We start from the raw sequence: 12,810 nt of genomic DNA, 5'->3' as shown, positions 1-12,810 counted from the left end.
ACCTCAGCATGGTGATACCAGCACCTCTAGGGTATCATGGCGGCATGTCTACTGGCAATGCCTTACACGAGGATCAAAATGAGAATATTACAGCTGCATTTTGCAGCCTCATGGAGTCAGGAGCGGGGTTCCCAGGCGGAACTCGTCAGCATTCCTCCCTTACTCCTACGTCCCGTCCCCTTAACTCCATACTACATGGGCGTCCCTCGCTAGTGACGGGAAGACGTAACTTTTTTCACCATAAAAAATCTTCTTCCCCTTTAAATTTAGAGGCGCGCAGGCCCTGGGAGCATGTGCTCCCCTGACTCCGCCCACCAGCGCCACTCCCCAGTCCCCTTTTCTGCGTCGACGGGAACAGGCCACTTTCACCAGCGCTCCTGGGTTTGGCTTCGGCATTGTAATACCACACGCTCTTCCCCAGATACTTTCTTCAGTCTTTTGTCTTCTGTTTTGTTCAATCGGGTACTCTGTCCTCTGGTGCCACGCTCCTCCCCGGGACATGTTGACGTCTGCGGGCTTCAGCAGGTGTCCAGCCTGCAAAGGGCTTTTCCCTATGTCCAACCCCCACGCTCGTTGCCTCCACTGCCTTGGCACCGATCACAGCTCGGAGGCTTGTACCGCGTGTGGAGCTCTTTCTCCTCCAGAGGACTTGAAGGACTTTGTCAAGCACAAGTCAAGGCCCAAGGTAGGGACGCTTTTTTCCATCGCACCCCACAAGGGCGACTCCTTCCCGAGGAAACTCCCGAGCGGGAGGAACCTTTCAGGTTCTCACACCAGCACACGTACCGAGGCTACTTCAACTTCCGGCCACCAGGCCGAGGGGTCATTAGATCCTTCCAGGGACAGTGCTGAGGGACCGAAAGGTTCTTTTACCAGTTATACACCCGAGGGCTATGCCCTATTACCGGGCAGATGTCTGAGGGGGGGGGCTTGTACGCAGCGCCACAGGTGATGCAGTCGAGGGAAATACGCCTACCAAGCTCCGTCCTGAGGTGCAGGGTAGGTCTCATGCTCCACCGCCAAGAGTCCTGGAGGAGGCCAGGCCCAGCGAGGCAAGCACCACGACTTTGGCACGCAGTTTGACAAGATGGGTGCTGCGCCAGACAAAATGGCCTCTTGTCCGATACCGCCCCTTGGTGCGGAGCAGGTGGGAGAATGAGTCTCAAGGTCTCAACCAGTTACGTGGCCTACAGTTTATCCATCAGCATCGCAGGGCAGATTTACCCCGCAATTGGCAAGACAGAGTACGCACCGGCCCCAGCAGCCATCCACTACCCAGTCAATACCACCTACCACCCCACCGGCCTGTGAGAACAGATTTTTTTAAAAGTTCCTCACACTTCTGAGATCTCCTCAGATGGGGGCCATCCTTTGGGATGCGATCAGGGACATGCTCCCTCCGGCCTCTCTGCCTGCGCCTATAGCCATTCCCCCTATGGCTCCAGCTCCACAGGCCTCCGTGCAGCCCCTTCTGCCTTTGCCGGCTCCTTCGATACCGGCTCCCCTCCCTCCCACAGTTCAGGCGGTTCCACACCAGCCACCGCAGCAACCACCGGCTACGGTTCCTACACTGCAGCCCTCGGCGCCCAGCACTTCTCCATCCGCTCCGGTCCAACCGGACACCCTGGTGGACACGGACGAGGAGGAGGACCCCAACACGCTGTCTTCAGCCAAGGCCTTCCATGAATGGTTCGCAGATTTGGCTGAATATTTGGGACTTCCACAACCCCGAGGTTGAACAACCAGAGGCGGGGCTCCTAGCTGAGGTACTCACTCTACGCCCCGCGGCTAGAACTGGGATCCAGATGTAGAAGGACATTGTCGGCATGGCTAAAAAGGGATGGCTTAAACCCCATTGGGCCCAGCCTGTCAAACAGCACCTCGACTCCAAGTACAGCCAATTGGAGGGGGATTCACTCTTGCTGTCGACTCATCCTCAACCGCACTCTTTGGTGATCGCTGCAAAGTCACTCTACTCCAAGCCTCACTCGCCACCTCATCCTCAGCGCTTCTAGACAAGGAGGAGAAGATATTGGAGGCTTACAGAAAGATTTACTCCAACGCCTCACTGCACCTTGGTTAATCCAATGCGGACGCTATGCTGGCAGCCATTAACCAGAGGCTTTGGCCGGAAATAGTTGACTTCCTTCCAGAACTTCCGGTCCGGAGCCAGGCACGTTTCAAGGCAGGACTAGCAGAAGCTAAATTGGTGGCGCAGGACATCATGGAGTCCACCGTTGCCCACATTGACACCTCAGGCCAGGCCTTCTGCATCGCCACAGAAATGAGTCAGACTGCCTGGTTACAGGCTAACAAGTTTAACCCGGATGTCCAGGAACACATATTTGACCTTACATTCGAGGGTGGTGACCTTTTCCATTCCACCACGGATGAGGAGCTAGATAAAAAGAAAATAGTTCAAAAACTGCAAAGTCTTTATCCTCACGAAGGCCACGCCAAAGGCATACACCTAGCGGCATCAACGCTCTGACAAGCTGGGCGTTCGGTGGGTTCCAGGGCTTCTAAGAACGGAGCTTGAGGCATCCTGACCTTTCTGAGTCAGCACCGGCAAAAACCACAGAAGGGGGGGAGCAAGGGCTTCTTTTAGTCCCCCCTCCTCCGCACTAGCTTCAGAGGGAAAGAAAGCATGACCCGCCCCTTCGGATCCACTAGCCTCTGGTGGGGGGCAGGCTTGTCCTTCACGCACAGTCTTGGCGTCAGAGGTTTGCAGACCCCTTAGTCCTATCCGTGCTGTCCACTGGGTCGTCTTCCAATTACTCCCTCTCCACTCTCCTCCCCTCCACTCCCACAGATTAGGACAACAACTCTGTTGGTGGAAATGTGCTCGCTCGTCGAGAGCCAGGCAGTGGAAGAAGTCCCCTCCTCCCAGCGAGGCTTGGGCTTTCTACTCCAGGATTTTCACTGAGACACTGTGCAGGGGAGGGAGACTGGATGTGCTCCCTGGATCTGAAGGACGCGTACCTACATGTCCCGATTTTGCATCCTCATCACTCCTTTCTACGGTTCAGGATCATGGGCTTCCATTTCCAATACAAGGTTGTACCCTTCGGCCTCAACTCAGCGGCTAGGGTATTTACAGACTGATGAAGGCGTCCGTGCAGCCCCTTCTGCCTTTGCCGGCTCCTTCAATACCGGCTCCCCTGCCTCCCACAGTTCAGGCGGTTCCACACCAGCCTCCGCAGCAACCACCGGCTACGGTTCCTACACTGCAGCCCTCGGCGCCCAGCACTCCTCCATCTGCTCCAGTCCAACCGGACACCCTGGTGGACACTGACGAGGAGGAGGGCCCCAACACGCTGTCTTCAGATTTGGCAGAATATTTGGGACTTCCACAACCCCGAGGTCGAACAAGCAGAGGCGGGGCTCCTGGCTGAGGTACTCTCTACGCCCCGCGGCCCTACTCAGGGCCCATGGCAACCATGTCTACCCGTACCTGGACGACTGGCTCGTCAGGGCGAGATCCCCGGAGGCGGTTCACACACTTCCTCTGCCCTTATGATCACACTCCACGAATTGGGATTTTCTATCAACCTCAAGAAGTCTCAGCTGCAGATCATGGCCATCAAGAAGGCCGCAGGTCACTTTCTCAGCCGAGAGGTGACCTCGGCCTGGTGGTACCAGCATTCATTGGGTATCATGGCGGCGGTCCTACTGGCTGTACCCCTCACCTGGTGGTCCAGGGACTGCAACCTGCCCTAGCCCTTCCAGCAGGCAGCACCTCAGGTCACCATCACCACAGATTCCTCCCTGGAAGGCGGGGGAGCTACACTGGACAACCAGTGTCCATGGAGTCTGGTCCCTTTGGGAGCAAGTGTTAGGGAGAATGCTCTTATAAGGCTAATTTCCCAAACCTAGTGAGTCCCCCAGCAGCTTTGCTGGATTTTTGTTTTTTTCTTCTGCTAAGAGTGAGAGACTTTTAATCCCACTCTTAGGCATGATTTGAGGTATGTCTCTGACTATTTGTGTGCTTATGGGCTATGGGTTTTTTTCTCCATAGAGTATCATCTGTGTTTCATGTGTGTTACACAGCACCCTCAGTGCAGTAACACAGGGGTGTCATAGTGACCCCCAAACATAGACTCCATACCCTGGGACTGACTACTGTCTTCCAGGGCATGTAAAGTTATCATTGACTTTACTAGTCCTAAATTGTTAACAGAACCAGTACAAACCATCATATTGTGGAAGTACTGGAAGGGGTTAATTATATTGCCCCTGGGTCTGTTTTCAAGGGGGCACTGTCCAGTACCCCTTGTCGAGTTTCTGACTGGTGGCAGAAACTCTACCGGCTATTCTCTATGGGATTTTCCCATTGATTTTAAACGCACCACTTTTTGGTGCAATGTTAGATACCGCTGGTTTATTTATTTAATATTAAATTAACGGTTGGGTCTTTTTGCCAGAACTCTTTTCTAAAATGGCATTCGTGTCTGTCTCTGTAACTCTGACCAAGGTCGAGCCCTTTGTTCCACTTTTTTGGCAGGCTTCTCCACAGAAGCCCTCCAACTGGTGCCACGCTGTCTGGGTTCCACAGGAAGGGTGGAGGGAGGAATTGGCACCCTGCACTGCATTGCCATGGCAACCCAAGTCGCACTCTAGTCTGATTGGCCCAGTGGTGAGCCGCCCGGCTCACCACTTAGCATGTGTGATTGACAGCTAGGCTGATGAATGGGGGTTTTGCTGCATAAAAGCAGGGCCTTTCGGACTAGAACTTCAGAAGTCACCACAGGACCTAAGAATCCGAAGAGGGAAGAAGCTGAGCCATCTGCAACGACGACACCACCGGTGAAGCCCTGCTGCAACTACCTCACCACTTTCGCGACGACAAGAGAAGATCTTCTGCTGGACGAGTCTTCTTCCTCTGAGCTGGTGGGACCAACCAGTTTGCCCTATTCGCCTTCCAAAGCCGTCACTTGGTCGAATCGCCTGTGCCAAGCATCCCGGCGGCCGGATAGCCAAGCTTCACCACTTTGACAGCGAATAAAAGGAACGCACCTTTTATTGACGAACTCCGCGGCTGGTTTCATCCCTGTGCAGTGCAACGACTCCATGTTTCCTCCTCGACGAGATCCTCTCTTCCCCTGGTCAAAACAACGAACTGCAACTACTGCCAGGAACAACTGCCACCGCTGGAGCCTCCTCTCCGTTTAAGGTACTGTGTCCTGCCTGGCCTCCCTTTCTTCGGTTTGCCCAAGGTGACCCTTGGCCCCAGACCTTCTAACTTTACCTTCTTGAATCACCCCAACCTCTTTTGAACATTCTGCAAAGACTTTTCGTGCATTTTAAACCGTGTGATCCTGGGCACATTTCGCTTTGCTCCCTTTAAAGTAGGCCTGGCCTATAAACTTTGGCTCTACAGTATTTGCTGCCTTTATTCCCTTGCTGAGAACTCCTAAAAGTGTTGGGACCTGTTTTATTTCTATGCTCTGCCTTCTTCTCTCCCTTTAACTAAACTATTGGAGTGCCATCAGGTTATGCGCTCACATCTGTTTAACAAATTGTGATGTTTTAACTATGACTTGTCTGATAGTTATCAAGGGAGGTGTGTATACTTTACCTGACTGTGTTTTAACTTGCTTTTGATTTAGAGTGCTAGTATATTGCCTAAAGTGTGTTTTAAATAAATAATTATATACTTTTTATACAAAGCTCTGGTCAGTGTTTGTTTGCTCTACTGTGTTTTTAGCCCTATTGTGTATACTCTATATACTGCCCTACTCTTCTTGAGAAAGGTCTGACTGCTCAGCCTCAGCTATCAGGTAAATCTGGGTGGTGCAGACTGCTACCAATTGGGTTTACTGCTTACTCCTGTAGTCTTAATCTTTTTGCAGTGTTCCCCAAGGGAACTGCACAGGATTCTGCCTAACAGCAAGAGGCTCACATCAACTGGCTGGAGCTGAAAGCGATCTGGCTCATTCTCAAAGCTTTTCTTCCGTTTATTTGCAGCAAGGTGGTACTCCTTCAAACGGACAACTCCACCAGCATATATTACATCAACAAGCAGGGTGGCACGGGGTCCCCTCCGCTGTGCAGTCTAGCGCTCAGCATGTGGGAATGGGCCCTGGAGAACAACATCTACCTGAGTGCGATCCACCTCCCGGGGGAAACCAACCTGGAGGCGGACAGGCTCAGCAGACTGGGAGCGGACAATTACGAATGGCAATCAAACTATCAGGTCCTGCTCCGGATCTTCAGCAGATGGGGACATCCTCAGGTGTATCTCTGTCACTGGGTCCAACAGGAAATGCCCGCAGTTCGCGTCCTCAGCTCTCTAGGAGTTGCATTCCAGATACAGTGGAACAGCATGACAGCATATGCATTCCCTCCCTCCCCCCTGGTCCACAGGGTGATCTGCGGGATAAGAGAATCGCGTTACCTCTGCATTATTCTGATAGGTCTTTGATGGCCGACGAGGCCATGGTTCTCAGAGCTCCTCCGCCTCTCGGACATGCCACCCATTCACCTAGCGCTGGGCCCTGTTCACGTTCTATCGCAGCAGGGGGGCAGGGTCATCCACCCTGCTCCACAGAGGTTAGCCCTCGCAGCGTGGTTCCTGAGCAGGTCACACTGAAGCATCTGAGCCTGTCGCAGGCTAACGTAGACATCATTTAGGGTGCTAAGAGCCAGGCTACTAGGAGCCAGTACAAGAGTAAATGGACTAGGTTCTGTCACTGGGCGGGCTCTAAAGAGATCGACCCCCTTACTTGCACATTGGATGATGTGATTTCCTTCTCTGCGCACCTCACACACTCAGGGGTACAAATAGACACATGCCGCACCTACCTGGCGGCCATAGGAGCCTATAGGAACTCTGAGGAGGAAGTCTCTTCCTCCTCCAACCCGGTGGTGAAACGACATTTGGCGGGACTCACCAGGCTCTACCCACCCATCAAGAAACCACACCGGGTGTGGGACCTCAATGTGGTGTTGGGAACCCTGGCGCACAAACCTATCGAACCAATGGCGTCCGCGGACAACAGGCTGGTCACCATTAAAACAGCCCTGTTGGTGGGGTCTTACGTCTGCGCGTAGGGTCAGCGAGATCCAGGCATTGGTGGCATCAGAACCCTACACTACTTTTCACAGAGATAAGGTAGTCCTGAGAACGCACCCCACATTCCTACCTAAGATAGTCTCTTCCTTCCATCTAAATGAGGAGATAGTGTTACCTACTTTCTTTGCTGATCCTAAGGATGATGCTCAAAGGGTCTTGCACTGTCTGGATGTCAGACGCGTTCTGAAATTCTGTCTGGACAGGACCAAGAGCTTCCGCATGTCGGACGCTCTCTTTGTCACCTTCGGGGGGGGGGTCAAGGCCCGGCTATCGGGCATCTATAGGAAGGTGGATGGTTTTGGCCATCAAGGAGGCTTATGAGGGGCAGCACAAACCACTTCCAGCAAACATGCATGCCCACGCTATCGGAGCCAAAGCCACGGCGGTCGCATTCCAGAGACAGATTCTCTTTGTCACCTTCGGTGGGTGAAGGCCAGGATAGTAGGCTTCTAAGGCCTCCATACCAAGGTGGATGATTGCGGCCATTAAGGAGGGCTATGAGGGGCAGCACAAGCCACTTCCGGCAAATATGCATGCCCATGCTATCAGAGCAAAGGCTATGGCAGTCGCATTCCAGAGGCACGTTACGTTGCAGGTCATCAGTAGGGTGGCCACGTGGGCCACTACATCAGCCTTCTTCAAGCACTATTGTCTAGATGCCGGCTCTAGTTCAGACACGGCTTTTCAGACTGGCAGTATTGAGGAACTTGTTTTCTTAAGCAGGGTCACCTCTCCACCCTAGGTCTACATTCAGCAGTAATCGCCCATGCAGTATCGAGGAAAGGGGACAGGACGTAGGAGTAATTATAAGTTACTCACCATAGTGACTAACTTGCTCCTGGTAATATTGTCGACGCGTCAATGGGGACTGAGGAGTGGCGCTGGTGGGCGGAGTCAGAGGAGAGCATGCTCCCAGGTCGGCGCCTCTAAATTTAAAGGGGAAGAATATTTTTTCTGGTGAAAAAGCTTCCCCCTCCCCTCCCTAGTGAGGGAGGCCCATGCAGTATGGAATGGAGGAAAGGGGACTATGGACTTTGAGTACATTAGTCACTACAGTGATTAACTTATAATTAACAGTCACAGATCTTTTTTCTCCAACACTGATCTCGCCCACAGGGTGTTCCTGGGAACCTGACCCAGCTTAGATCCTGAGCTGGACTCCCATACCCCTCCCCCCAACCTCTTCTTGCCCCTTTCCCCCCACCAAAACAACAACCATAACTTCAACAAGGAACCAGAACACTCCCCCAACTCCCCCCATAAAATACCTGTAATGTCAGCACTCCGCACCGACCCACCGGGGGAGACGGGTTCTGTGCTTGTGCCGGAAGGTGTCTGGTTATAGAACCTATGGGAACTAAACACCTGATTGCAACATAGGCATGGGCGAAGCAAGGGGGCAGTTTCTCCCATCGCTGCTTTTGGCATACTCCGGTAGTTCTCCATAGAGTTCAAGGTAAGGCCAGTTTTGCCTGCTCATTGGTCAGGCTTGTCCGGTGTCTTGGCCGATGCCGCAGTTGGCCACTCACCCTCATCCTGCAGTCTGAGAGTCCCGTCGTCCTCCACTGTGAACCTGCCTGATTTGGCCCAGGAGTTCAGATTCACCCCACTCCTGCTTCCAATGTTTGCGCTTGTGCCCGTCTGCCAGTCCATCTGCCTTGTTTTTGTCTATGTGGGTTTTCCGCCCAGCTGCCTTCCCCCTCCCACCATTCCCATGCCTCTTCTGGGAGTTGCAGATCCACTGGTGGTCCCCTTTGATTACTTTAAGTCTTGCTGGGTATGTCAGCATATAGCGTCTGTTTAGTCCCTCAAGACCTGCTTTATTCCCTCGAAGCTCTGCTGTTGCTGTTGTACTCGCTTCGTATAGTCCGGGAACACCATGATGGATGAATTAGAGAAAGGGATTGGGCCTCGCCTCCTGGCCGCTTGGAGATGTACATTGCAGTCCCAGTAATTAAAAATTCTGGGCACGATTGTTCTGTGTCTGACACCCGGTGATGGCTTCTGTGCTGGGCCTCTGTGGGCTCGCTCCACTGCGAACCACTGTGAGAGTCCTTTCTCGCCTAATTGTTCCGGTAGCCACCTTTCTAGAAACAACTGCATCGAGTCCCCTACCATGGTTTCCGGTAGGCCCCTTCCATTCGTATGTTAGTCCTCCTCGAACGGCCATCTGCAGCCATCTGCATCCTCTGCTTGAGCTTCTAGGGCCTTGGTCCTCTCTGCGCGTTAGGTCAGTTGCCTTTTGCCTCTCTGATGATTTCTGCTTATCTGCTCTGATAAGCGTCACTTCCTCCCCTATGGTGCCGATCTTGAACTCAGGGCTGTCCTGGAGCACTGTACTGCCTGAAGGACTTTAGCAATTCTCCCTTCCAGATTGGCCGCTTGAGCTTCTGGCTTTGGGGGAGCAAGCAAGGCTCTGGGAGGTGGCAACTGTGACACTGGGGTTGCGTATTTATCCATTTTGGGTTGCCTACTCTTCCCACCCATCATGGTCCTCTCGCACACCAGGCCAACCCAAGGCATGTCGATCCCCACTCGAGGCTATTGTTGCTCCGTGGAGGAGCCCCACTCTCTTCCTATGGGGTGGTCCTAGGAATGCCTGGCTACGACCACCTTCGGCACTCCTTAAGGTGCCCCCCGCTGCTAGGTTCCGTCTGTCATACTCTTCTTTATTTGTGTCTGTGTAGCTGCCCGACACACCTTGTTGTGCTCCGGGCTCCTCCGATGACTGTATGCCGGGGTCTGTCTCTCGTTTCTGCCCACTTACTGGTTCCCTGGGGGAAGCTCTCTGTGGTCAGTTTGGGCTGTCAGGCTTTGTCACGGCCAACTGTCTGCTACTGATTGCGTGTGCGGTGGGGTCCGCTGTTCACTGCCTGCTCTTTCACCTGTCCCACAGTGTCACTCTTCCACTGTGCGCCGGGGGCCCTAAGTGGCTATCTCTACCTTGTGCTGTGGGTTCCTCCAGTGGCTGTGTGGTGGGATCCGTCTTTCCTGCCTTTCCACCTACCAGCTCCTCCGGGTGGCCCCCTACAGACAATTAGGATCATCAGGTGCTGTGCCTCAGCCAACTTCCTCCATTGATTACTAGTGCGCACTGCCTTCTGTTATCCCATCTGTTCCGCGGTCTCACTTTGTTGCTCTGCCCCAGTGGCCTTGATCAACTGTCTCTGCCCAGCGGGGCCATCCGCCCTGTGCTTCCTCAAATTCCCTGATCTCTCTGGTGCTGCTTGCACCGCCAGGCTCTGTGTCGCAGTGTGCTCGCATTGAGCACTTGTTGTTGTCCTGCCTTGATGTGCCTGGTTTCTATCAGGCCCCCTCCTGTGGGAGAGGGGGGTGTCTCAGGCTTTCTCCAAGTGGGGGGTGGTTCGGCAGGGGCTACTTGCATGTGATCTTCAGCCCACCTAGACCGTGGCCGGTTATGACACCCCCTGTGTTAAGAGACCTGCACCAGGCAGCAGCCTGTGAGTCTCTTCTGTGCTTGGCAGGCTGGCTGTGGTCACAGACTAGGCAGTGTGTCCCACTGTGTAAGTGGCGTTGCTCCCCTGTAATTGCTCCCCTCAGCTCCCTTCAGGCGAGCCCTGCGTAGCTCGGTCCTCGCCCCCTGGTGGTCACGGAACTGCGGGTATGGTGAGCAGGGCATGCATTCAATTTCGGGTCCGGGGGCTCTCTGTGCCACTGTGGTGCTGAGCGGCCTGGGGCCCTGCCTCCACTCCCCAACCCTCTGTCTTCGCACTTACCCCCTCTGCCCCTGGGCTACTGTCTGGTGCACGCTGCCACTGCGAGCTGCTGCTCTGCCGACCTCGGACCGCAGTGCAGCTGGCAGTCACACCCCTTTGCTGTGTGCTGATGGCCTTGGAGGCCTTGCCTCTTGATCGGGGTCCCGGCCCTGGTCCTCTGTTGTCTTGGCGATGTCTGCATTATTGAGCTGCCATCCTGGATCGCCTCTGGGGCCTCTCACGCCTTTTTTTGGGGGCTGGTTCACGGGCCGTTATACCATGCTGCAACAAGGGTTGTTATAGGATTCTTACGGGCGGTAGGGGGAGCCTCACACAATTCTTACTTCATCAGTTACCCACCGGCCACGCCTCTGTCGTCTGCCATGTTGCTGTAAAAAGATTTAGATGGATCACTTTGATTTATGTTTTAATATTTGTCATTGTTTCAGTGCCAGTTCATTGAAGGTCTTAAAGAGTTTACAGAACTGGCAAATGTGTGTCCTTGTGAGTTGGATTTTTTGATTGACGCTTTTATTCAAAAGACTGCTCTTTCACTGAAGGTCAATGCTATTTATATAGTGCTAATCATCTTCTTTTTTAATGGCAGTTCCCTCTAGTTAGAATATTTCAGGCCTAATATGATTTGGCATTATTAGTTTTTACTTTTTAGGTGGCCTTAAACTGTTTGTGCTGTAAGATTACCCTGTAGGTCTGTTGAACACTAAATATTGTTGACTTTCATTAAGCGGAAACTATTTCATTGTTATCTTTTGTCAAGTAATGCAATTTAATTTCTTCATGTTCTCCTTTTTGGTCGAATAAATAACACATACTTTCTTCTGACAGCTCAGCCGAGACCATGGCTCTGCCCTCATTGACTTCTTCATGGACCTGCTTTATCTACTCATCTGTCAGTTTAATCAAGCAAAAGAGGTTCACCAACAGACAGATTGCGGACATCACGCAGAATCTGACCTATTTTTAGACACAGAGTCCGTCTCGTCTGCACACCCCTTGGGACATGAGGTAAATGTATCACATTTGCACTCCAAAAGAATGTTCAATGTTGTGGTATCTCATGGCTCAGCTGTTGTCTTCTGAACCTGGGAGTGTGAACGCCCTGAGCTGCTAAGATATTGTGCCGAGTGTTGGGGACGTTTTCCACAGCCCCGTGGTAAGGGCTGTGAAGAGCCTTATCTTGAGTTGTCGAGCAGTGTCCACTGGGTGAGACCAAAACAATCTCAATATGTAATTGACATAGCAGTCCTTAGGAAGTGTTGGGCTTGTAACAAAGTTACATTTGTCCCATATACTGCAAAATAAACCACAAATAATATAATGTAAATACATTTCTGATGCTTGTTAATCTGCTTAGAATCACATGCTGTGCATATAGTCTGACATCCAGTGGTAAACGCAGAGTATTGCATCTTGTCTTTCCAGAATCGAAAGGGAACGTCGATCATCGGTGTGCCTGTAACACTATCACTAAGGTGACGTGTAGTGGACCCAAAATCCCTCACGTGTCGAGGTCTCTCAAATTTCTTTTTCCGCCCAGCTATCTGGTCGCCCTAATGCAGAGGTCTTGATAAAACATTGCGTTATTGTTATATTAGTCGACCGTTGGTCGTTTACTCTCATTGTCGACGGCTGATTCCTGTGCCACCACCGAAGACTGCTGACTATGGAATTTTCACGGCTGTTGATCCGGTTGCCGTGCCGACCACGTGGCCGGGCCTTGTGGCTGGCCTTTACAGTAAGGAGAGTGGGGCGGGGTGGTCATATTCTTTTCAAGAATGCCTTTCCTTTTCCCCTCTTTGTTCCCTTGGATTTGTCGTTGCTAGCACGATCCTGCGCTATGGACAGGACTCGATTTAGATTTTGTCCTTCCTGTAAGGCGAAATACCAGTAGAAAGACCAGCACCATCGGTGCAACAATTGTCTTCCCCTCGACCGCAACAAGGCGGCCTGTAAACTCCTACGGCCTAAGGCTCAGCCGCCGAGTGTGACGAAGGGATT

At 52.6% G+C, this 12,810-nt stretch overlaps 1 protein-coding gene across 1 annotated transcript in view; it reads left to right on the top strand.

The window, feature by feature from the left end:
• The window catches only part of URB1 (URB1 ribosome biogenesis homolog), a 2,274,827-nt gene that overhangs the window by 1,320,153 nt on the left and 941,864 nt on the right, over positions 1–12,810 (top strand). The window contains exon 21 of the mRNA XM_069636341.1: positions 11,638–11,817. Within this exon, the coding sequence (XP_069492442.1) occupies positions 11,638–11,817 (180 nt within the window). The remainder of the gene's footprint in view (positions 1–11,637; positions 11,818–12,810) is intronic.

Source organism: Ambystoma mexicanum, chromosome 7p, assembly GCF_040938575.1.
Source record: "Ambystoma mexicanum isolate Mex_15411 chromosome 7p, UKY_AmexF1_1, whole genome shotgun sequence".
Lineage (NCBI taxonomy): Eukaryota > Metazoa > Chordata > Amphibia > Caudata > Ambystomatidae > Ambystoma > Ambystoma mexicanum.
The sequence above is the reverse complement of the archived record's forward strand: the minus strand, read 5'-3'. Positions and strand labels throughout refer to the sequence as shown.